This window comes from Acipenser ruthenus, chromosome 11 (genome assembly GCF_902713425.1).
Source record: "Acipenser ruthenus chromosome 11, fAciRut3.2 maternal haplotype, whole genome shotgun sequence".
Classification (NCBI taxonomy): Eukaryota; Metazoa; Chordata; class Actinopteri; order Acipenseriformes; family Acipenseridae; genus Acipenser; species Acipenser ruthenus.
The window spans coordinates 21,152,686-21,179,136 of record NC_081199.1 but is presented as its reverse complement, the minus strand read 5'-3'; the positions used below and the strand labels follow the sequence as shown (position 1 = coordinate 21,179,136).

The 26,451-nt window shown below is 39.9% G+C and overlaps 2 protein-coding genes and 1 pseudogene across 4 annotated transcripts; 1 reads left to right on the top strand and 2 right to left on the bottom strand.

Moving 5' to 3' along the window:
* Positions 1-5,078: 5,078 nt before the first annotated feature.
* Positions 5,079-11,938, top strand: LOC117426344 (zinc finger protein 239-like). 3 transcript variants are annotated; one of them, XM_034043820.3, is made up of 3 exons: positions 5,079-5,519; positions 7,061-7,100; positions 7,620-11,938. In XM_034043820.3, exon 3 carries the CDS (start codon positions 7,867-7,869, stop codon positions 9,037-9,039), a length of 1,173 nt encoding a protein of 390 aa, XP_033899711.3. In that variant the 5' UTR covers positions 5,079-5,519; positions 7,061-7,100; positions 7,620-7,866; the 3' UTR covers positions 9,040-11,938. The 3 variants fall into 3 exon arrangements, with proteins under 3 accessions (XP_033899711.3, XP_033899710.3, XP_033899712.3); XM_034043819.3 differs by lacking the exon at positions 7,061-7,100; XM_034043821.3 differs by lacking the exons at positions 5,079-5,519; positions 7,061-7,100 and adding an exon at positions 5,527-6,702.
* A 287-nt stretch (positions 11,939-12,225) lies between these two features.
* On the bottom strand, positions 12,226-26,102 carry LOC117426343 (UDP-glucuronosyltransferase 1-6-like). The gene is made up of 5 exons (XM_034043818.3): positions 25,065-26,102; positions 20,636-20,767; positions 18,271-18,358; positions 16,113-16,332; positions 12,226-15,480 (listed from the first exon to the last, which is right to left on the bottom strand). Exons 1-5 carry the CDS (start codon positions 25,932-25,934, stop codon positions 15,198-15,200), a joined length of 1,593 nt encoding a protein of 530 aa, XP_033899709.3. The 5' UTR covers positions 25,935-26,102; the 3' UTR covers positions 12,226-15,197.
* On the bottom strand, positions 20,781-24,027 carry LOC117426347 (UDP-glucuronosyltransferase 1-2-like; annotated as a pseudogene).
* Positions 26,103-26,451: the final 349 nt, after the last annotated feature.

The window sequence follows — 26,451 nt, the reverse complement described above, 5'->3', positions numbered from 1 at the left end:
AATCCATACTGACCAGGGGAGGAACTTCGATAGTAACTGATTTGCAGCAGATTTTGAAGTTAGAACCATGATGAACATGCTCGGAACCAATGACCCACACATGCAACTGCACCAGGCACGAGTCAATAGGGTTTTCTCCATTCCTACTTATGTTTGGCAGAAATCCTATGGCACCAGTGGATCTGGCATTGGGTCTATCCCACATGGAAGAAGGTGAGTCAGACTTGGTGCAATACTTGTGGAGAAATTGATACATGACTTCATTTCATCGAGAATTGACTACAGTATGACTTGTTTGCAGGTGTTTCCACTAATGTTCTTAATAGGTTACAATACATTCAAAATTCTGCTGCTCGAGCTTTAACAAGAAAAAGAAAGCATGACCATATAACACCAATTTTAGCATCTCTCCACTGGTTATGAGTTAAATATAGATCAAGACCTTAAGATCTCGCTGCTGACCTTCAAGGTCTTGAATAGCCTGGGTCCATCTTACATTAAGGATCTGCTTTGATTCTACCTTCCCCAACGCAACTTGCGGTCAGCTATAAATGACCTCCTTTCTGTGCCAAGAACAAAATTACAAACTATGGGAGATCATGCCTTTTGCTCTTTGGCCACTCGTCTCGTTAACTCCCTTCCAAGGTCTATCAGGGACTCAGAGTCAGTGTCTATGTTTAACTCACGCCTCAAAACTAATTTTTATACATTGGCTTACTGCACTGCATAGTTTTTATTGTATTGTTTTATGTATATTTATGTATTTTTAACGTAAAGCACTTTGGGATTTATTTTATTTTTATTATTATTATTATTATTATTATTATTATTATTATTATTATTATTATTATTATTATTATTATTTCTAGCAGACACCCTTACCAAGTGCGACTTACAGTTTTATACAAAAAAAACATATCAAGAATTACAGTACAATTGAGAGCAAGATACAAAATACAATGACTTCAGTTCTAATAAGAGCAAATACAAAATACAGTACGATTTGATATCGGGGCAGTTCAAGAGCAGATAAGAGTGTTGATAGTTACATCAGGGTTAGATATGAGTGCAAGTGAAATACAAACTACTACAGTTTGGGTTAAGTCCAGGATTAAATACAGTAAAATAGGGAGCAGATAATTGCAAGTTAAAGTGCATTAAAGGCAGAGTGCTTATAGTCCAGAAGGGAAGAGTTGAGTTTTACAGGTGTTGTCTGAAGAGGTGTGTCTTGAGAAGGCACACAAATAGGCTAGCTGTCTATTATACTATACGCTGTGTGGAAACCAATCAAATTGCAAATCAACCTCTATTCAATTTAACCACACTCACCTGGTACTAATCGCAAACAGTAGATCACCTAATTAAAACAACACCACCTTTTTAATGTTACTTAAATACAGCTAATGTTAAGAGTTGGAATGAGGCCTCTAGTAGCCACTGGGAGAGATTTGGAAAAGGGCCTCGCTCTACCTGTCCTGTCGCTATGGCTGCCACAACTCAGACTGCCCTTGAACGTGTGGCCCTTAAACTGCCACAGCTCAGACTGCCCTTGGACACGTGGCCCTTTGACGGGTGGCACTTAGAATGGCTGGTGTTCTAAGACACTGTTTGCTCATTTATACTGTTCTGCAGGTCTAGAGCTGGTCCAGTTTACATACTATCTAAATTCACTTCAATCAACCACAGCTCTGAACACTTTAGAAATGAATTCCTTCAACCAGCTAACGTAGTTACATCAGCAACAAATATTCAATTGTACTTACCAAATGTGCTAGTTTCTTCCTTCTGAGTGCAAACAGCAAAACACAAACCAAGCAGGTCGGTCGCTAGAACAACTGATTAACCATGGGAAAAAAAACGTTAATTTTAACACTACAGCCAGCTAAGAGACACGCCCAAACAGCTGACTTGAAAGGGAGGCCACACGGCACTTCTGGGACACAAGCACTTCAGTAGCTCGGGACTCAGGACTCCAAAGATTCCAATTCTTACTCCAACATTTTTTTTTGAAAAAACGGAAAATGTATAACAAAGGATAGCAGATTTAATTTATGAAGTAACCAGTATAATACTAAGGAAATTAAGTAAACAAGGTGAGCATTTACCTGGAAACATTCTGAAGTTCACTTACTTTTACTCCCTTGCAGTACTTCCTATTTGCTTCTGAATCCCATTTGTTTTAAAGATGAAGAACTGCTCCCCAGATTTAAAGGTTTAGGTTGACCAGTTCTGGTTTTACCGGGACAGTCCCCCCTTTCCATCACCTCTCCCAGTGTCCCAGTATTTTCCCCCAAACCTTAAAAAAGTACCTCAGACAGCATATTATGTTGGTTTATGGTTGGCTAACCTGAAGATGATGGTTGGCCAACATTCTGCCAACCAGCCAGTCTTGTGTTGGCTGCTGAGCTGTAGCCCAACAACGGCTCAACCAAGGAGATATTCTGACTTTTCACCCTTTATAGTTGAATACATCTCTAAATGTATATAAGGAAAACAATTAACACATCTTCTGATACAAAAAGAAAAAAAAATAACAGCTATGGAGAATATTTTAAAATTGTTTTTGTAATTTAATATTGCCAAGCGTTTGTGTTGGCTAACTCATCAGCAGCTTGACAGGCATGAGTCTTACCCCTCAGAGAGACAGTTGAAGTAAGCTGTTTTACTCAAATTTATTTGTTTTACTTAAATTACTTAAATTTATTTCTAACACAAAATTCAGCCTGTAATGGGCTGAAGGGGGTCCGGTCTGTATTCGGTCTCCTGATACGAAGAGGCGCTGAACCAGCAGTGAGTTCTCCTTCACTGGAATCTGCAGGACTGTGATGTCTTTCACATTTATAGGCCACCATCAAGACCATCTGCACCACCAGCAGCATACGTGCTCAGTAAGTTTATTTATTTATATAGCGCCTTTCATACAATAGTATCTCAAAGAGTTTTACAAGTCAATAAAAACAAAAAATGACAATAAAGTTATTTTATTGTAACTCTAGTGAGCCGTTATTAAACCGCTATTAAAACCACCTGTCCTACACGGGATTGGCTGATTACAGGGGCGGAGCTCTGGGTACGAAAGAGGGTGTGCTGTCTCACAACAGTGGGTGAAAAAAGAGATAAACGACAGTAAATGGGAGATGGTAAAAAAGTGCTGTAATTACCGTGAACTGTGTGTGCAAACAAACTTGTGTTTTACAGACTGAAAGAAAAAATCTGTTGGACACTAAAGGACTGTTTTAAGCCTGCTCTGAGCCCCACATAACTGCTTATGCCATACAGCTCTCCGGAGTTATTTCTGAAAGAGGTATAAAATTGTCGTAGAACTGTATTAAGGTTGTCTATTGTGACAGTTTTCAAGTCTATATTTGTGTTACTCTCACTCACCCAGTCATAAAAAACTGACTGCCCAGTTGGTTTGTCGTTTCGTGGATGCATCCTGTCAGATTCTATTTTGTCTAGTCCCCCAGAATCGATCGCCAGGTGTCTTTTTTTATGTTTTTTTTCTCTCGTTGAGAGGTCCTGTCTGGTCTCCTGGCTGCTCTGTGTTTGAATGCTCTTTGCCAAACGAGGTTTCCACAGTTGTCATGTTGTTTAAGGTAAAATTCACTTCAGAAATTGTGCAATTTATTCTGTGTTATTGACAGTTGTGGTAGATTGATATGTTTGTCTAGGTTTTCAGTGAGGAGGTTGCCGGTACTAGATCCATGATGTTATGCTGGGATAACATCACAGGTCTAGTGCAAGGCTGACCAATCAGAACTTAGGAATTGTTCTTGCCATTGTATAATGTAGTATATATAACAGTATATATTAGTAAAACAGTTATACTATTGTTTATAAATGTTCACACTGTTCTATTATTAAAGTAATATTTATTCATATGGTAAAATGTGTAAGTCTTGTTCAATATACTAACATGATGTTTATAATATTTATTATATTGCTTAAAAATGTGCAGAGTAAAATACTTCTGGCCCAACTACTCCTAACTTTTTTCCAATTTGGCCCCCTTCAAAAACGAGTTGAAGAGCTCTGTATAAACCCTGATATTTATGTGATAGAATCTGACATTTCTTTATAATATGTAGTACACCCTGAAAAAGTGTACATAAAATACATTTATAAAGCATATGAGAAATGATAGTAATTAATTTTAAATATGTAATCTTATTTTTTATTAGAATCAATAACATGTTAATTAAAAAAAGATAAACTATGTGCCAACGTTGGTCTAGTTTCCTGATGACAATAATCAACGTTGCACTGACATGACCGACAGCCTGTTTATATAACATCTGCTTAGGGCTGTATAATGACTAAACACCAACGTTTTATTTTTGTAGGATATTATTTCAAATGAAATATCCCTCCACCAAATGACATTCACAGCTTGCAAAGGTATTTTTTTTCATATAAAGTTAGCATATATAATAGATCCTGATATTGATGTGATACAGCCATCCGACATTTCTTTATAATATACAGTATAGTGTATTGTGATATTGATGTGAAGTTTCTTTTTCTCAGTTTGTATCAGATAGGTGACATCCTAATAAAATGAGCTTTTCTGTTCAATTATTCTTATTTAACAATATATTGTAATATGGTCCAGGGTGCTGTGTGAGATACTCAAGGTCAGAGTGGCCAGTAAGCCCACTCGCTGGCTGGTAGCTGCTCTGGCCTGTCATGGAGTGTATATCAGCTTGTATCGTACTGTACCATATGCGATAATCTATAATAATAGTTTACAAATGTCAGCCTGATAGATTTATGTTATACAAACTCTGTACATATGCGTGCAATGCCAGCAGTCTAACAACAATAAAATAAAATTTAAAAAAAAAAAAACATCATATGGAATAAAACACAATCTGCCATGATTTCCATTTTAATTTCCTGGGCAACTAAGATTGCACTGGCCATTTATAACATCCTACCTATTTGGAGGGTCATGGGTGTATGTAAACACACAAACTGGACTATCAACAAGTACAGAGCACAGTGAAACAGTGAACACATTTAGGAAACAAACATCAAAGGATTATTTATTTGAGTGCAAAACGAATGGTGGGACAGTGCAAGGCAAACGCATGGCATGCAAGCCCGCAGTACAGTATAATAAACACACCTAGTGCAACGTTGTCGCAAACCTGCTTTTCATGTTGAATGTGTTGCTCCGGAGATTTAGACGGGTTAGAGGCGGAGACGGTGCCGTGATCTATGCAAATATAAACTAAATAAACTGAGATAAATTGTTAAATATGCGACTCCGGAAGAACATGGTGGTGATTTAGGGCCGTCACAAAATGAAAATGAAACCTTTACCGAGAAGAGAATAACCGCGCCGGTACCTGTGGTTCTGGAGTGTGAGGCAAGCTAGGGTTTGCTGCTGCAGCCATTTCATTGCCATCTCCCATTAATATAGAGAACACCTTGTCCGCTTTTGCCTCAGTCTCCCGTACGATCTAATCAAAAATCCTGGTTACTTTCTGCATTTGTTAAAACGAAAACGCATCAAAGTAAGTGGCTCTTTCAGTGTTCACAAGGTGTTTTAACAAGTTTAAACGCTGTATGGCCGAAACGCCTTTCTCATAAAGGAGTTTTTTTTTTTTTTAGAAAGGGAACAGGGCAGCCATTTCATAAACTGCCGTCTCTCCTTACAGTTATAATATTACAAACCATCTTATCTAGACTCATAATCCCGGCTCGTAATACAGTCGGAAACATGGTATTCTTGTTCTTTCTAGATTGCATTTTGACATGCACCTTTTTAACAGTTGTTGTGATTAAGGAATCGGTTGTTAGAAGTATCCCTGGTCGGGAGTAATAATATTAATCCGAAAAAGGGAATGCGGCAATGGCTACCATCTTCCATCAAGACAGCTCATACTGTACAGTGTGCATCACATACGCACCATTTATTTAAGTATCGTACTGTAATAAGAAAATACACGGGCTAACTATTTTATTTTGCTTGGTAGCCACTGAAGTTTAGTTATTAAACGGCGTATTGTGTTGTTTGTGTACTTTGGAAGACGTTTGTTGTTTTAGTTTTAACCTAGCGGCGGCAGCAGCCGCACTTCACTGCACAGCTGACATTCATGCCACGTTTTCTTTCTACAACAATCCCAAGTGCTTTGCACGTCCATACCATACAGTTATAACAAGTTACTTGTTTGCATTATGACAAATCTAAATGCATTTTTAAACCGCAGGGTTTTATTTGAACTTTTGTTTAACTTTTTGGAGATTGTGGGCTCACTTATCTGTTTGTTGCTTGTTGACAAAACTAATATTTGCTGTAATATGTGAGTATTCTTATTTGGCTCGCGATGGCGTTGTCGTGTTTCTTTTATGGGTGTTCCTTCCCTTACAGTTAAAACTACTTTTGTGCATTAAGTGGTCTGTCAACACCTTGTCTGATAAAGTAGAGTGTGCAGAAGCCACAGCTGGAGCACTGTTAACTCTTGTATATTTAGCTGAACTGAAAGTAGAGCTAAGTTTAGTTGTTATATAGTACTGGATATAATTATTAGGAAACGTAGACTTGGGAAATTAGGTGCATTCGTGTAAATTGCCCACAAAAAAAAGAAGTGTCATTCATCCCCTATTGCCACAACTGTATATGAAAAAATTGAGCCATAAGTAACATGAAAAAGTAGATCACCACATCCTGCATTCACTGTGAGCACTTGGCAAAATGTAAGTGTGACATACAGGCAGATAAACAGGACTTTCCCATGCTTTCACTAGCTTGGGTGCTAAAGTCCAGATTGTGACACTTTTGTATGATGCACTAAAACATTAAAGTGGATGAGACTACTTGTGTTTAACACATGTATTTGGAAAAGACTGAATAAATATAGAGTAAATAACCTCACATTGCACACAATACAGCTGAAACATTTCAAATTTTTAACAGAAAGCATTTCAATGTTTACACTCTAAACTATTAACCCTTCACTTTTCCAATCTGAGCACATTTTTACTATACATAAATTATTGTGTTTTTTTGGGGGTGTGTGTGAGTAAATTCACTCTACTTTGTGTCTTATTACAGAGAACATCACACATTAATTGGTGTTGCAGAATGGTCACAGGTCTGTATTAAAGAAGCAGGTCCTTAATGGGATGTTCTGCTACCTAGGTGTGAAATCTTAGGAAAATTGCATAGGAAAGACCAAATTTCAAACTCTTACTCTGAGTAGCTTGTTTGAAAATAATGCCCTGTGTTTTTGTAATAAAAAATAAATAAAAAAAAACCCATTTTATTTCTCAATGCCTGTATATCACAGTGGGCAGTGACAATAACCTTCACCTGGCCTTGCAAGAATGATTTTACATTGGATTTTCATTGTAGAAGACAAACACATAAACTGTTATGTTAGCTATAAAGCACAAACTGTTATGTACTTTATTGTTAAATTGAAATGCACACAAACATGTCCACGTAGGGGTTCACTTGTGTTCCACGGTGTACACACAACAGTCTTTAAAGGGTTGACAGTCTAGAGAGAGCAGCTCTGTGTTGTGGCTGCATTAATGCACACTACACCATTACCACTTGTAACCCTCCTTTTGTCTGCAGGTTCCTAAATTCTTCATTTGATTTCTTGCAGATACAGAAAAATAAGTTCGGGATGGAGAGGAAACCTAAGGGTTAAAAAAAGAATCAAAACCCTTTAAAATAAGAGCTGCATACACTTGTGTTGAAGATTCTCTTGAGAAAGTTTTGTGACAATTGGACAAGCAGTTCTCATGATTATATGCTAAAATCCCACAGCGGATAAAACTGAAACTGGATGGCTGGATGACTTCAAACACCCAGCAGCACTCACTTATATTAGCTCTTTAGACACAATTAAAATGAACAGCAGCAGCAGCAGCTACTCCCTTCCCACGATGGTGCACAACAGCTCATTGCTGGACAGCATGTCGCTGTCTCACAGTGCAGCGGGGAGCAGCAGTGGAAGTGACGGGAAGGTGCTGCTGATCAGCAAGCCCTTCAAGTGCTCTGAGTGTGGCCGCTCCTTCGCCCAGCTGACCGGGCTGGAGCTGCACGAGATGTCACACGCGGCGGAGCGGCCGTACCCTTGCGAGCTGTGCGGCAAGACCTTCGCCCAGACCTCGGCGCTCACCAAGCACCAGCGCGTGCACACCGGCGAGAAGCCCTACCATTGCCCCGTGTGCGGCAAGTGCTTTGCACTCTCCTCCGGGCTGGTGCTGCACAAGAGGATCCACACGGGCGAGCGGCCCCACACCTGCCCCGTCTGCAGCAAGACCTTCATCTCCTCCTCCCACCTGGCCCTGCACCTGCGCTCCCACACCGGCGAGCGCAAGTACAAGTGCAGCGTGTGCGGCAAGCTCTTCCTGCAGTCCTCCCACCTGGTGCGGCACCGGGCCATCCACACGGGGGAGAAGCCCTTCCGGTGCCCGGAGTGCGGGAAGAGCTTTGGCCGGTCGTCCCACCTCAAGACTCACCGGCGCCTGCACACGGGCGAGAAGCCCTTCCGGTGCACACAGTGCGTCAAGGCCTTCACGCAGAAGGCAGGTCTCATCATGCACCAGCGTCTGCACACGGGCGAGAGGCCCTTCAAGTGCGACAGGTGTGGCAAGACCTTCCGCTCGTCCGCCCACCTGCTTTCCCACAAGGCCCTGGAGTCCGGTGAGCGCAACTTCAAGTGCGCCCAGTGCGAGAAGGCCTTCAAGTCGGCCTCCTCCCTCAAGCAGCACCTGAAGACCCATGAGAGCCGCGAAATGTTCCGCTGCGGGGTGTGCCAGCGCTCCTTCGCTCGCTCCTCCTACCTGCAGCTCCACATGCGCACCCACAGTGGCGAGCGGCCCTACCACTGCATGGTCTGTAACAAGACTTACACCAAGATGGCCACCTTCGAGCGCCACTGCAAGAGGCACCAGCAGCAGGACCAAGAAAAGGATGAGGAGGAGGAGGAGGAGAAGGACGTGAAGCCCCCACCACTGCCCTCACCACCTCAGTCTGTCAAGACCAGGGCCAAGGGGAAAGCCAAGAAGGGCAAGTGAACACGACTGCAAATCCTGACAGTGCAGCAGGGACGATATCCTTAATACAAAACCATTGTATACCAGATAGAGAACATCAGTCTCATCTTTATTAGAGTTGTGGACACCACAAGAGAGGAATCGCGGCAGGAATGGAGTACTTTCCCATTTAACGACAGCTGCTACAGCACAGCTACAGTGGTATCCAGGGGGACAGAAAGTGTTCAGGTACACATAACCTGTGCAGAGACTGAAATTAAACTGATCTCCTTTGAGTTTCACATTCTGTACATGACTGATCTGAGCTGAAAGATGATCTTCAAAGGACTCCTTTAAAAATACATATATATGTAATACACAGAGCTCGTCATTTCAGAATTTTCCCAAGTTTCCAAAGGTTTCAGCACTAAGTAACTTAGGATAACAACCCTAGGATAACTAACATGTTTTAGCTTCCTGTACAATAACTTCTATTTCCTATACTACAATAATGGCCTGGGGTGGAGTGCACCAAGCAGGCGTAAGACTTATTCAGGTTGTAAATGGGTCGTAATTGTACGCCACAAAAGAATCATATGGCACAGACTTAATCCGTTGGATATGTTTGAGCTCTATCAGCGCTATCGATTACCAAGACAGAACACTTTCGTCTTATAAATGAAATACGGGATGACCTTCAATATGTGAACCAAAGGAATGCCGCCAAATGCTTTTTTTTATATATAACAAAAATAGATTATTATGTTACCACTTCATATTGGAACACGTAAAAATGCACAACGCTAAATCGATTGCTTTATGGAATTAGTGACCTTGAATGACTAAATGGTACTAAAGGCCTTTGCTGTGACTGTACAAGCAAAAAAAAAAAAAAAGGATGAATAATACACACTGTTTTTTTAAGTTTATACAATTATTGTTGGACCAGAAAGCAACGATGGAGAGTCAGTTCAGCTCCTGTGAATCCCAGTTCAATACACAGGCCGGTATGGTGCTTTCTTTCTCATAGGTCTTCTTTCACTGTACTGGGAACTAGGAGCCGCCCACAGCACAAAAAACAAACCGCCTTGCATAACCTTAGGCAAGTCTGATCCTGCTTCAGTATCAGAAGCCACTAATCAACTCGCAGATTTCAATTGTGGGATCTGTATATATACAGTTGTAGTCAAAAGTTTACATACCCCAATGGAAATTTATAATTTCTAGAATTTTTTTTTTAGCAAAAGTTTTGCTTTTGTGTCTGAGGAAAAAAGTTACAAGAAATAAATACAATTATTTATTTCAGCAATTTTTTTTTTTTTTTCTACAAAACTCCAAAAATGCTAATTCAAAAAAATTCATCCTTCGATGCTATGATAGTATTGTCTACAAGGTGCTAGAAATTTCAGTATGAAAATGCTGGATTGTAGGTGAACATTCTTAGAGTATAAAAGGGTTGGGCATAGGATGATGTCCTGTCATTACCAGTAAGTCAATATGGGAAAAAGTAAAGAGCTATTTGAAGACCTAGGGAATTATTTATTTTCATAAAGCTGAAGAAGGATACAAGAAGATTCCAAGCGTTTGAGTATCCGAAATTCAACTATTGTTTCTATTATCAAGAAGTACAAGACTCATGGTACTGTCACAACGCTCCCTAGGTCTGGAAGAAAGAAGGTTCTTTCACCAAGAACATGTAGAAGAATTGTGAGGACGGTTAATAACAATCCAAGATTGACTGCCAAAGATATTCCAAGTGAATTGGCTGCAAGTGGGACTGGGGTTTCCATTTCAACCATAGGTCGAGTATTGCATGATGAAGGAATCAGTGGTCGCAGGCCAAGGAAAAAGCCACTCTTAGGAAAACGTCACAAGGACAATCGCTTAAAGTTTGCAAAACGGCATGTGAATGATGAATATGAGTTCTACTCAATGGTTTTGTGGAGTGATGAAACAGAAATCAAGCTATTTGGTCGAGCTGATAATCGTTCCATTTAGAAAAAGTCTGGTGAGGCGTACAAAGAAAAGAACACCATACCTGTCAAGCATGGAGGTGGTAATATCCATCTATGGGGCTGTTTTTCCTCTAATGGCACAGGAAATTTAGTTCCAATACATGGTAAAATGGATTCCATAGCATACCAAAAGATATTGGCCAATCATCTGAAACCCTCCGCTTCAAAACTTAGTTTAAATCGCAACTGGACGTTGCAACACAACAATGATCCAAAGCACACATCAAAATCTACTTCAGAATGGTTAAAGAAGAATAGAATTAAGGTTCTGGAATGGCCTAGTCAAAGTCCTGATCTAAATCCGATTGAGAATCTTTGGTATGAGTTAAAGAAGTCTGTGCACAAGAGAAGTCCTCGGAATTTGAATGAACTGGAACAATTGTGTGTTGAAGAATGGTCAAAAATCACTAAAGAATCATGCCAAAAGCTCATTGACAAATATCCTAATCATTTAAAAGAGGTTATTATTGCTAAAGGTGCCTCAACTAGCTAGTCATTTCATTTTCCTTGTCAGGGTATGAATACTTTTGAATTAGCATTTTTGGAGTTTTGAAAAAAAAAAATTGCTGAAATAAATAATTGTAGACATCTATTTCTTGTAACTTTTTTTCCTCATCCACAAAAGATTTTATATATATATTTAATTATTGTAAAAATAGCTGTATGAAATGGGTTTGATTATTGTAAAAATAGCTGTATGAAATGGGGATCAATGTTCTGATTGTAAACATTGTACTGTATGTGTTTGTGTGTATATATATGTTACCTCGTACGCCTACAATCTTGTCACATACTTGAGAGATTCGTTTTTTTCTGTATAAAAAACAATAAATTCTCAAAGCTTTTTACTCCAATTCATCATTAGGACATTTTTCCTTTTCAGAAAGGAGAAACACACCCAATAAACTAACCAAACCAGAAATAAACTATTAATACTTTTAATTCAGACTTTTAATACTTAAGTATTAAGTTGTTTCTTACTCATTTAAGATGTTTAATTCATGTTTTTTCCATTTAAAAAAATTGCACTGATAACGATTTGGAGTAAGTACTGTAGCTTTGAGATTCTAACCCAATGTGACGGGTTTGCAAAGAAGAGTCACCAAATCAACCAATCACAACACTTATCTCAACATGAAACACTAACTGAAAAAGTGACATCACAATTAAAGCATGAACACAGAATATTCCATAAACAGATACAAACTGGAGGTTGTTTTCTGTAATCCCGTTATTATTTGTTTATTTAGCAGACACCTTTATCCAAGGCAACTTACAGAGACAGGGGTGTGTGAACTATGCATCAGCTGTAGAGTCACTTACAATTACATTTCACCCGAAAGACGGAGCACAAGGAGGTTAAGTGACTTGCTCAGGGTCACACCATGAGTCAGTGGCTGAGGTGGGATTTGAACCAGGGACCTTCTGGTTACAAGCTCTTGTCTTTAACCACTTGACCACACAGCCTCCAGAACAACAAGGATACACCTCATGTATACACTTGAATATTACCATGTTGAGTTTATGACATGAAAAGCAATCTGTAGAGTTTGAACTCAAATCTACTGTATGTTAAACCTGGGGCTCAATTAATGAATTGTTTTCAGCACAATTGTAAGGGAGGATGCTGAAAGAGTAAAATCACTTATTTTAAACAGGCGGTCGTAAGGGTTGACCTCAGTCATGTAAAAATCAAGTTCAGCTATATGTGAACTATAAAACCTGAGGTGAACCTCCACAGACAACTGACAAAACATGGACAATGACTCCATGGAGAAACTTGTAAAGGATTGTAAATTACATTTCGCCCCCAGAGTCCTTGAGAAACAGGTTCCAGGTAGGAGAGTGCACATGCTGAGGAAGATTGGGGAGCTTGTGCCCCATGTGGTGAAAACATGTCATAGAAAGAATGTGATTGTGATTATTGTTGTTTTCTATTTTAAGGGGTTTTCAACAACAGCAACAAAAACTTTTTTTTTATCCATCGCTATGTTGTAAAATGATAAGCCATTGATCACCTTGTTATATCAATGTCTGACACAACATGTCATCTCACGACCACAGTGTGACCGGAGGTATCACTAGAACCTTGAGGACTTCACAATGAAAGTTAATCTATGGAGTTGTTATCTAATAGCAATATATAAGAAAGAATATTTTTTTACAGGCACGGCCAGTAAAAACTGTACCCCTTTTCTGCAACAAAAAATTGCTACTTTACATTCTATTCAAATAACATTCAATTATCAATATCATATATTGGTCCAAGGAGAAATACAGATCTCGACAAATGTATAATAAATGCTATGATGATAAAGGATTACTGTATAGTGTACATTCTTTAAGGGTATTGCTTACTGTCAGCACTCTTCCCAAGTCTCATATCGCTGAAACCAAACACAGCTGCATTGTAATCTTGTATATTGTTCAACTGAAATCTCACAGGATAGCAGTTACTAACCAGACCAAAACTGGACCCGATGTTACTCAATAATTTGTTGCCTGTTTTAGCATACTGCACAGACTGGTAAATCCATCTCAGTTACATATGTGAGCAGGAGGATGATGGGAAATGTAGTTCTGAGAGGTCCATGCAAGTACATGGGAAGCCATCTTGAGGCAGGGAATGCAATTTAAAGTTTTAAAAAAGTGGTCAAAATGTAAAAATAAAGCAATACACACACCTGACGTAAACAGCTGTAGCAACACATGGGAATATGTAACAATAAAATAAAAAGGTCCTTATGTGCCCTTTAATGTTAATGGAATTCTGATATTAGCAACTGCACACCGCTTATTGACAACTTTATTACTAGTTGCCAGTGCTACAGGCACACTTACATGATTTATGCACATACTTGGACTGAGGCAGAATCGTGGCTATGAAACTGACTATGAAGCTGCACACAAAATTGAGATGGAATTGAGGTGGTACATTGTAAAAAGCAGACAACGTTGGACAATTTCTTATTTTAAAATTGTGTTCTTTAGAATTGATTGTAAGTACAACACATTTTTTATGTTTACTCATTGTAAGGACAATTGTAGTACATCGTTGTGTAGTACTATTTAAGCCTACTCCCTTTCACACGCATGAAGTAAACAGTTCTATGTTTGGGTATTTTGTTTCTCATGTAAATTTTTTAACACTAACATTTAAAACACATGTATTTCAAACCTCCTAGGCCTATATATTGTTGTTCCATATAAATACACTTGAAAACTGGCTTTTCACTTATGGGCAACTTTTGGATAATGACAACTTTCTGCTGGGAACAGAGAGGTTGTTAATAAGTGGCATCTACTGTATATGGAAAACTACAAAACTGTATGTAATCCAACATGCTAACATAATAAGTCAGGTGGCATATACAAAACCCTGAGTGATAATCTAATATCTTACATTATGGCAGAATTAAAGAGTGTGTTTGTAACAGGCATGAGAGTACTGTATGTGCCCCAGTGTCTGACTGCAACTGGAACTACAGTATCCTTTCTGGCAAACCTCCTAAAAGACAACATTCCGCAATGATTTCTAGCTGAAATATAAAGACAAACCCCTCTTATTTTGTGTTGTAGATTTTAACAATAGCCTGACCCCAGCGCATATACTATTTGACATTTATAAACTTCAGAGCCAAATATATATATATATATATATATATATATATATATATATATATATATATATATATTTTTTTTTTACCTTTCTACATCGGGACTTGGTTCAAATTGATCAATTCCTCATCATCAAATGTAACAAACTGATTGGCTTTGCAATGCTAGGAGTACTAAACTTATCACTCTATAACTGCTAAAGGGACTGTGCATTTCAAACTATAAAAACAGCTCGTTTTTATAGTTTTTTTTTTGCTCACAGTTGTATTTAGTTGTCTCAATTATTGTATGCTCCAGTTTTAATTTCCTGGATCCTATATGATTTGGATGTTGCGCTAGAAAGATGAAAATTAATTGTCAAAATTTCTTTTTAAAAAGAACAACTTTCGCAATACAATTGAGGCCCATTTGCACATTGAGAAAATCACATAAAACTATGCTTTGGATTTAAAATATTGATTAAAACCAGCAACTCCAGGGGTGTGACTAAGATGAGATCATTACACCCTGAATACCTTTGGGGGTGTGATTATCTCATGTTAATCACCCCTTGTCCTGTATTATTACTTAGTCAGACTTCTTCTTCTTCCCGGATCTTCTGCAACATTTCCTAAAGCAAAACACGCAACTTTTAACCGTAACTAAGGTAACAGCAATCACTATGACAACCAAAAGACCAATCACGTCCAGGCAGTGGTACTGGATCCAGTTGAGGTCATGAGCCGCCGGTCTGAGATGCTCCGCCCCCTTGTGTCTCATCACAAACTCTGTCCAATGAACTGCCAGGTCCAGGGGTTCTATGGGGCGGTCCTTGTGCAATGTAGACAGTCTCATCATGTTCTCTTTGTAGCTACAAAAGGAGAAAAGCATGGATCACTTTGTAGCAATAAATGCGTAAAAAAGATGCAAAGTAACAAAGGAAGGGAGGAAGGAAGGCATACAGACTACTGTTTTAGTCTTGACTTGGCCCTCATGTACAGTACCATGGTTACCCATCAGACCATGTATGTTTCACATAGAATCAGTGGGATCCTTTAAGACCAAACTTGACAAAGTATTGAGATCAAGCTACTAGGACGAGCTTAGATGGGCCAAAAGGTCTGGGCTTGTTTGTAATTGTTTGAATGTTTATGATCGGACATCACATTCAGTCATTGTTACACCAGGAAAACAAGTTTGGAAAACAATATCAGCAGCAAAACAGAATATCTGTATACAAACGAGAGGGGAGAACCTGTTCTTTCAAAGCCGTGTTAATCACACCTTTATCTACCAAAAATACTATTCTGCAAAAAGTCATGAACCTTCATGTTTTATGGTATTTCATATATTGCAACAATATATTTTCCATTAATGACTAGGAGAAATCAGTAAAATTCATGTATTCATGAAAGCAAATGGGAGTCTTCAAGACTTCTATTTTGTCACTGAATGTAGTACTAAGCTTATTTTTTTAGAACTAATTTTCCATAGGTGTCTTACCTCTTGTCGTTGATGACGGTGTTGAGCGCGTCCAGCAGGCTCTGTGATGTCATGTCATAGATGCTGAGGACCACGCCCACTCCACGGGATGCCACGCGCTGCACGTTATCAGCCTGGTCTCCAAACAGAGGCAGCATCACCATGGGAACGCCGTTGCAGATTCCTTCGTAGAGTCCGTGTGTCCCGCCGTGCGTCATGAAGACACGGGCTTTGGGGTGCGCTGGAGAGGGGTGAGCACAGGGAGGGGCGTGAGGATACCGGAGAGAAGGGCCAGGGCTAAGATTTTCAACTTCTTCCTTTTGAAGTGGTTGCAGCTAACCAAATCATTCCATCAATATTACCTGTCCTGCACTTCCATTAGATATGCATGTCTCAAATGTGGACTCTTATTGTGAACATGCATTTTCTGATACTACACTGTGTTAAATAAATCTGTTAACAAGCCATGCTTTCAGATAGTTTTGCACTTCCTTGGTTATTTCACCCTGCAGAGTGAAATTGTCCCCACCCCTACAATGCCTACTTTCCTTTCATTAACCATCCATCTGCTGCCCCTATTGACTGCCATTCTTTTGGCCAAGAAAATGACCCAGAAGACACTGCTATTTGCTATGGTGAGCTGACCTATGAAGTGAAACAGTACCAGGCTTCCTGAGAAGAAGGCGTGGAAACTGAGAACTTTCTTTAAGTTAATAAAACATCTGTTACTGTTTTAGCAGAAATGTAAAAATAAATAATCCATTACACAAACCAAATGGGGCAAGGTCTGCTTTATTCATATAATAAATACTAAATGCTGTTATTGATTCAAGCCTGAATTCCATAGTTTGATATATTGTAATAAGGTCATACAGTCATTATGTTAGCCAGCACCTGTCAAACTATCTTTTCCCTGTGTAGCATTATCAGAGCCACTAGAGGGTGCTCTCAACATTATAGGATGAGGTAATGCTTATTGGATTGAATTATTGTTGACACCTGCTGGTAGTTTGATAGTTGTGAGCCCTATAACAGGTTTTACCCAGCTGGGAGAGGAAGACTGGCTGTGGTACTGTGAGGAGTGAGATTGTTGGAAATCAAAAGAGAAGGGAACTCTGTGAAGTTGGGTTGTTTTTGTTGGTTGTTTAACAGCACTGGGTAAACAGCTTAGCTGTCCCAGGTGGTAGGTAGGGCCTCTGGCCTATAAAGTATAGTTAGCATCTTCTTATGAAGATAAGCTTTTTGTTTGTTTTCTTCTGTTTGTGTTTTCTTTATTTTGCAACCTGCCTTCAAAATAAAGGGCATCACGAGTGTCCAGTCTGTTTCCAGTCTGTGTTTACTGCACCAACATACTGCACCACAGACTCAACATGTTACAATATAAATGATTAAAGCAGTACAACCAAACACTGCTGGACTTTATCCAGCGTCTCAGTCGGGTATTAGTGGAGAAGAGCAGTCAGTCATTGTCAAAATGAGAAGTATAACATTAACCTACCTTTGTTGTCATTAAGTGGGATTGAGGCACCATGGTTAAACTACTTGTATTAAAAGTTTGCTTCTAATGTTGAATGATTGTCATATTTTACTTAAAAATGTGTATTTTACACTTGGATTCAATAGTAATATTAACTACAACTGAAGCTGTCTTGAAGTGGGCAGCAATTTTCTAGAAAGGCAGAGGCAGAAATTCCCTTATAAATTTAGAGTGCCCAATTTAGAATGTCCAGTGATGTTCCCTCACTGCAGCAATTCCCCACACAGCTCTGGAGAACTCAAGGTTCAACAGGCTTCCTCCAATCCCACGACCAAGCTAATTTCCTCTTTTAGACTCAGGAATTCGAGAGTGGATGTCAGCTTCTGGCCTCTAGAGGACATTGACCAGCCCTGCAGGTGAGCTTACTGGCTGGCAGGGTCTGCTGTAGCGTGATGAGGAGAAAGTCCCTGACAGTTTTGCCTCCCTAACCCGCAAGAACACCAGACCCAGTGTGTAAATGTTATAGTATAACCATGAAAAAACCGTGGGAAAACTACAAAAATACTGTGGTAAACTTTTATAAGGGCCATCTCAAACCTCAAAGAGTACACATAGCTAGCAAAATAATTTGAGTATGTCTTCCCTGATCTGCATCTCTTTCAGCGCTGTGTTACCGAGTGGGAAGGCTGATGGGACACTTACCCAGAAGATCATTCTGTGGCAGCCACTTCATGAGCTTGATGTTCGCAGAGAGGTTTCCAGGTGTGGGTCCAGTGAGGCGCCATATAACCTGCAGGAACAAACAGGCAGGCAGGCAGGCATCCGGATTACAGGTTGGAAATCCAGTCCCTCTTTATTGCCCCCTGAAGAGACGTGTTAACCAAGCTCCTGACCCGGTCGATTGAGCTGCACCTCAGAATGTGCAGATCAGAGGGGTCCATGAGTAAAAATAAAAAAAAAAAGCAGTGACCCCTTTGGTCCCTGCCTTCATAACTGTATCAGACACCAGCGCATCTTCTGAAACCCCATAGAGTGCACACAAACTGCTTAAAAAAATGACATTAAAAAATTGTGACAGAAGGGGCTATAAAACTAACAAGTTTACCATGGTACATTTGCATTTTAGTTTTGCAGTTTTCCGGCATGCTTTTCCCCATATGGTTTCTTGCCATGGCATGTTTTTAAAGGTTATTAAAATGTGTCATTGTCATTCTAAGATTATGTTCTGATAAACACAATTATTGTTAATGGCAATACTTAATTTACATCAACAGACACTGAAATCAGAAAAAAAGTAGTATGAAAACAGGCAAAATAAGGCTATATATTTTCATAGATATCATCAATCAATATTTATTTTTAAAAAGCACCCTTTTCAGATTGGTAGCTCTGGGAACAAATTATTTATAAAGGTAGGGAACCAAAGTGCATTGTGGCATGCTTTAAAATAGTGAATGAAAGGTTCTTGGGGTGATTAATATATTTATATATAGTTGTAATAAAGTAATCTTATAAAACATACAATAACCTACATAATAGGATACTTATAATATATGTAATTAACACGTCTTATAAGATACTTTATAATAGCTTTATAAATTGACCTTGACATTCTCACAAGATATTGTTATTAGTGGGCAAATGACATGTGTTATATTACATTATAAATCCTGTTATAATCTATATTATAATCTTTTTATAAAAACACAAATGGCAAAGGTGTACTATAACAGTCTTATTTCTAATCATACTGTATAATGGTTAATAGCATAGCTAATAGCATGTTTATATATTATAACTAGGCTTGCTACTATTCGATTTTTATTTTTTTGCCAAATCGACGATTAATATCTACGTTTATTTTTTAAAGAATTTACAGTTTTTTTTAATCTTTATTTTTCAATTCAGGCAGAGCATGGGTGAAATCGACCTTTATGTTTTAAAAAAAACAACAGACTTTTTAGGCCATTGAGAAACGTCTCATTTAGAGAAACCCCTTTATCATATTCTACATGCAACAAAACTAACTTGCACTTATTCCGAGCTCTGCCCCTCTCCTTAAGCACAGCTGGACTCACTGGAGGCAAGGCAGACTGGCCCTCTTCGTCCTGCCGCAGAGACTTCAGCCGTCGATCAGGGTATTGTGCACAATACTCATTAAGTGTTTTCCTCTTGCACCCCATTTTCAAATCAAACTAGTAACTGTCACCATATAGCAAAAGCTTACCGACACCTTAACCCGCTAATTTCAAAGTAGGCACTTTGAATGACAGGCTATAGCTGGCAAATGAAAGTGCACAGTCGGTCTGATGATTGACAGTCATTTAAACAAATGAGAGGATTCTAGCGCTGCTTCAGCCAATGAGATTTGTCAGGAGATCTGTCCAAAATATCTCCTCACCAATTTCAGGCATCGTAACAAAATCTTTGTTAATCACCTTAATTGTGACACCGGTGAGATTACAGGCGAAAGTTTATTTTAGTATTTCAAAATCTAGCACTATTGCACTTTGCATCAATGGCCCCAAGGCAAATAATTTTATTTGAATTATTTCAACACTGCAGACTTGTGTCCAGGTCTAGGAAAAATAACTATAGTATTAAAAACAACATAGCAGTAAACTGATCTCATACACTAATATGTATATCTATGTTTTTTTTCAATATGGAAACTGTTTATTTCATTATCCTAGGGTTGAGTAACTCCTCAGTGCTTAAGTTGTTGGCAGTATTAGTGGACATTTACTGCAGTATGATACATGTTCTGAAAACTGATCATTAGTATGGATGTGATGTATAATGGTTTTACTCAAAGCTTATTAATTGTTCTGTAGGGTCTACACCCAATTGTTTTTAAATTAAGTCTTGTCACTCAACACTCAAAGTTTGTAGGCCCCCCCCGCCCCCCCCGCCCCCGCCCACCTCCCATAATTAGTTCTGAAGACCAGGGAGGTTGGACAAAGCATAAAAACAAACATGGCAAACCAGATAAATTATGGTAAATGCATAGTATAACAATGGGAAAAGCGTGGCACTAGTACAAAAATAGTACACTGAACTTTCCTACCTTCTGTGGGATCTTGCCCAGGGCCTCTGCAAACTGGTCGATCTTCTTAAGCGGCATCTCTGAAATTAAGGAGCCCAGAGTGAAGACCACAAAGCCGTGCTCTCCGGAGCTGTTCACAAACTCCTCCAGCTCCTGTGGACCGGAACACAAGCCAGATTAGCGATGCAGCGTTTCCATTTGCCATTGGCACCTGAAATCAGCCCTGTTCGTCTCCATCGGCAGACCAAGATCAATCTGGTTCAAATTGGGTTTCTTGTCAGTCAGCCCCAGTTAGGATCTTGGCTCGCTGGGAGAAATCGTTCTTTCCAACTCATCTATCTGATGGAAGAAGTCACCTAAGAGAGTGTTCGTGTTTAGGGGTTGGTGTTAAATACTATACTGCAAACGAGAAAACATATAGGCAGAACAAAGGGAGGGCTGACAATTCTTGAACTGCCAGGCTAATACTGGAGGGAAGTGAATACAGTGGGAAATATACAGCAATGCGATGTAGGTGATGTTTGGTCTCTGTGTAATTGTAGATGGAACCAGTGGTACATAGGAATACCGTGTTTAACAAGAACAAGATGAGATTGAGTTTTACCCAAACTGGTTTCATTGCTTCAGATGGTGCACATGTCTAAAACATAGTGAACCTCGATAAAGGGCTATTAGTCACGTTTGTCTTTTCTGTGAGTAGAAGCACAAGAACACCTGCGCTAGCATACACTGGAGCAAGGGGGGCAGCTAGTTCTTCTTCATGCTGCTGTATGTGACACTAAAAAAACTGCAGCCGAAAGCAGACAGCTCAGCTAGCTTGAGGGAACTAGAAACACCAAAGAAGAAATAGAAACTGATATGAACTCCACTGGAGACAGTCAACCACTTTCACAGTATCAGCAAATGCCTCAATCAGAGTAATACCATTATTTCAGTGGAGTATAGGTTGATCAAATCCACCCTGACTGACATGTTCATAAAGGTCCTTCATGTCTTGTTAATGGTTAGCTAACATTAACTCCAGGTTGATCACTGAAATTAGTTTCAAGTTGTTTAAAAGCAATTGAAATATGAGCTCAGGTTCAGGTTTTTTTATAGTTAATAAACATTAACTAAACCATTATAAAACAGGATCTGTGAATTTAACAATAAACACTATAATTAGTAAGATTAGATGTGAGGAGCCAGGAATTACAGAGAAGAATACAAAACAGGCGTCCGGTTTACTACTCATGCTAAATAATGTGGATAGTTAGAAATGTATACAATTATAAATGCCTGCCCTAACACAGTATCAATAAGGTACAAGGAGACCATTCCTCAAAGACTTTCCTTGATTCCCAAATCATCTGTAACAATGTTCAGCCTTGCAAAGTGGGTTTATCTTTTCGTTCATTAAAAAATAGAAGTCATTAAACAATACCCTCAATTGCTTGTGATAAAGATTGTTCAAGTTAAGGACAGACAGACAGGCAGAGCGCTTCCATTTACCCCCAGATTACGATACTATCAATAACCTATGTTAGAGAATGTCCTTAGTAAATTAGTAAAAATTGGACAAGTGCTTTGTAATACATGAAAGTGTGGCATTTAAAGAGGCGGTCAGACAGACACACACCTATATTCCGATACTATCAATAGATTGTGCTAAAGAATTTTTCATCACAATTGGCCAAGTGGTTCATTAAATAAATGCATTACTCTAAAGAGTGGTACACCTCTTCTATAGGATTTGCACATTACTAAATACAATGCCAAATGGGACCAGCAAACTAGAGATTATCCCCTCTATTTAGGATGGCTGTTGGTCTCCACTGGCACTGCAAAGACTCACCACAGGTAAGCCCTTCTTGACTTTACAGTTGTTGCCTCTGATGAGCAGCCTGGGGTACTCAAAGTCATATCTCAGCAGCCAGACCACCCCGTGGCTCATGAGCTCCTGGAAGGAGACGTCTCTCTGCAGGTAGTGGCTGGCCAGCTCGTCGAAGCTGGAGTAGATCATTCTGCACAGCAGCGGCTGCCACATGGATGAGAGGAGGTTCTGCACCCTCTGGGGAAACGTCATGTGGTCCGTGTTATCGGTGAAGTCTCTGGGTACGAACAAGGGGGGAGAGGGGCACTGAACTGCCATGCTGTCCATCCCGCATGGCACCCCTCACAGGAAGACAGCCAGCTTCTCTGCGATGATCACCCCACAAGGAAGCAAGGGGTCCGTCAGTAAGGCATTGAACTGCTCCCGCTCCAGCTGTGCCATCAGCTTCAAGTTACACAGGAGACTCTTGCAGCCCCTGGCCTGGAAGGCCTGGAACATTTGAATCCTCTCCATGTTAATCAGGAGCCCTTCCTGGTGTGATCCATTGTGAACGACGCTGCCCTTCAGGCCTCCGAACATGCCCGCTACCTCTTCCTTGCTATACGCCACTACAAACATCACAGTCTTGTACAAATCTGAGCCCTTGATCAGCATCTTCATGCTGAGCCAGTGACTGCCATCCATGGGCATTACTACAAGCTTGCCTCCTTTGGCAGACCCCAGCACAGTTAGTAACAGAAGCAACCCCTGTGCTGGAAAGCAGACTGCTCGCCCCATGTTGCAGGGGAATGTGCTGAAGGATATGAAACCTCTTGGAGATATTTGCATGAAAACACAGGAAAATCAGAGCTGTGTGTGTGTCTGTGTGCGAGTACTGCCTTTTCCACCACTGCTTGTCTGATATATGTATGTGTGTAACTGAGCTAGATGGTAATCTCGCCAGAGTACAAAGGCTGTGCACTGTAATAAAGGGGTAACCTTTTACCAAGATTAAAGGAAATTGTATAAAAAGGCCTCATGATGACGAAGGTACTGCATTGCGGCAGCACTAACTGCAGCGGACAATTTAACAGTCACTGTTCCAAGCATCAGTCACAGTCACATTTTACTACTACTACAGTTCTGGCTGCATTTTTCTCCAACCCTCCTCATTTTCTGGCACCCTGTTCGTGGCTCCAGCAGGAAGAGAGACCTCCTTGTGAATCTGCTCCTGGATTTTGCTAAACTGGCAGTTTAGAAGACAGGAAGCGCAAGATGATCAGGGAGGGTCTCTTTGACTGTGGGGCCATGTTCAGGGCCCTTGTCTGTTCACGGATTAAGTTAGAGCGCGCCCACGCGGAGTCCGCTGGCGACATGACCTCTTTTGTCGACCAGTGGGCTCTAGGGGGCGTGCTCTGTACCACCACCCCTTTGGTTTTGAATATTTAATTTACAGACTTTTTGACCGGCTTTTCATTTAAATTAGTTAAGGTTCGTCTTTTTTAGCACCCTCAAGGGTGCTAATTAGTATTTTTGTGTAGTTTTTAAAATGTTCCTTAAATAGGACTACTACTACTACGACTACTACTACTACTACTACTACTACTAATAATAATAATAATAATAATAATAATAATAATAATAATAATATGAACTTACGATTGTAACGTGACCCCAGAAATTGGATGTGCCTCCATGATACATCAACAGTCGCTCGCACAGTTTGCATTCAACTTTTTTTTTTTTTTTTGGTCGTCTGGGCATTTAACAAAACAAATCCCAAACAGCAGTGGGGTTTCGAGGCATTTCTTTCAATACAGCTTATACAGCGCTTTGCTGTCGAGATGGCGAATGAAGAAACGTGCCTCTGGTTAACACGATGTGGAGGGACGGAGGGCCGGACGGTACTCAGTTTTTTCGAAATTAAAATTATTAGTGTTGGCGTATATTTTGTATGTTTCAAACATATTCTACCATATCACTTCTCTTACACTGTCTTATACACTAGGGATTCAGTACATATTTTACTGAAGCACTACAACCGCTATAGGTACCGCCAGTGCTTTGTCTAATAATATACCCTGCTCCATACATGATAGCGGCGCCATATAGAGTTGCTATGTATAACGATTTGGTAGTAGATTTTAATACAACAACTTTTGTTTAAGTAATGTGCATTATACAAATCAAAAGATCGAATTTTGCATGCGAATACATTTAATGTGTGATTTATAGTATTCACACATTGTCAAACGATTTCTGTTAACAGAAAAAAAAAAAAAAAAAACACACACACACACAGTGCGTGAGGAAAGGCGTCTGCCGAACCTTTGAAGGTTTAAAACAATCTTCGAATTCCTGGCTAGCTAGCGAATGAACCTTCGAACCTTAAGACATCCCTAGTTTGAGTACTCTCCCTAAACATCAACCCCCTCTCTAAAGGCAAAGGTCGTTTAGAACTTAAACCCACAAGCTGTGTACAGAATAAGCTTCTTATTCTGATTCCCTTTTCATTTTGCACAAGGGATTAGGTTGAAGAACTGTTCAACTCACCACAGGTAGAGAATTATTGTATTCCTGTATTCCTGCTCATTGTTAGTTTGCAATATGGATCACACTCCATATTGCAAATGAACCACGGTAATGTGTTCAACTCACCACAGGTAGAGAATTCTTCACCCTGCAGTTGATTCCTCCGATCAGAACCATATTAGGCATCAGTGGCCTTGGAAACTCCAGAGTGAAATCCAATCTCAGTAACCACACAGAGGCGCGGCTCATCATTTCCACCACTGTGATGTCCCTCTGAAGAAATCTAGATGCAATATCATCAAAATTATAATAAACAAGCTTACAAAATAAAGGCTCCAACAGACTGACGAGGAAGTTCATCCCTCTCTGTGCAAACGTCATCCGATCTGTATTCCGCGTGAAAAATCTTGGGACGTAGGATGGCGGACTTGGACACTGGGTAGCTGTGAATTCCATGCCGCAAGGAATCCCACGTAACATGTAGACTGAGGGAAGGGAGAGATACTCGGCCACAATGACTCCAGTTGGAATTACAGGGTCTGTGAAAACAGCATCAAACTCCTGGTCTTTCAGGTACTGCATCAGTTCTGTGTTGTACAGCAGGCTTTCGCTGGTAGACCTTGTGAAATTGGATATAGTTTGAAGCCACGTAATAAAGGTGCTTATTTTTTCAAGAAAAGGTTTCTGCTCGAACATGGTCTCTCTCTGGCTTCGCTGTAGCATCTTCACATACTCTTCAGTGTAAGGCACAGCAAAGGTCTTGGTGGTGCAATGGTTTGAAGGCCCCAACAGCAAGCTGACCTCTGGAATAACAACCACCACTTGGTGTCCTTTTCGTCCCAGTTCCTCCACCACCACCTTCATACTGATCCAGTGACTGCCATCCATTGGCACAACCAGCAGCTTCCCTCCCTGCACTGAATCCAGGGAGCTCAGGAAGAGGAGAGCCAGCAATCGCCCAGCCAGGCACTGTCCCGATCCTCCAGGAAGGCCCATTCTGTACAGAAAGAAACGCTCTGTCAGCCTGTGTGTAGAAATGGAGCAGTGTGCACTGCTGTCTTATCTGAACAACCTTAGTATCCAAAAGACTTTGTTTTCATAGACCAACAGGTTAATTATTAACCTGCATTTTGATAAGGATCAACATACACAAGTCAGAAGCCCTCTGTTTAAAGCGTTCACACCAGACGCGGCGCGCATGCAGCCTGCAGTTTAAAGTCAGTGAGCGGTCCGTTATTACGTCATGGTTGCAGGTACAGTGGCTTTTGGTTACAAACAGTAAATGCCAGCGGGAATAAATAAAACTCTTTTGACAGAACTGAAGACACTGACAAAAGACAAAACTGAGGAGTGAAACATTATAAATATTTTTTTATAGGCCTAAAACCTAATTGTAACCCCCCCCCTCCTTTTTTTTTTTATTAATTTTGTTAAAAACTGTTAAAATATAACACATGTACACCAAATAAAACGTTTTGCTTTATCTTTTAAAAGTTTGTCTGCAGTTAATTTA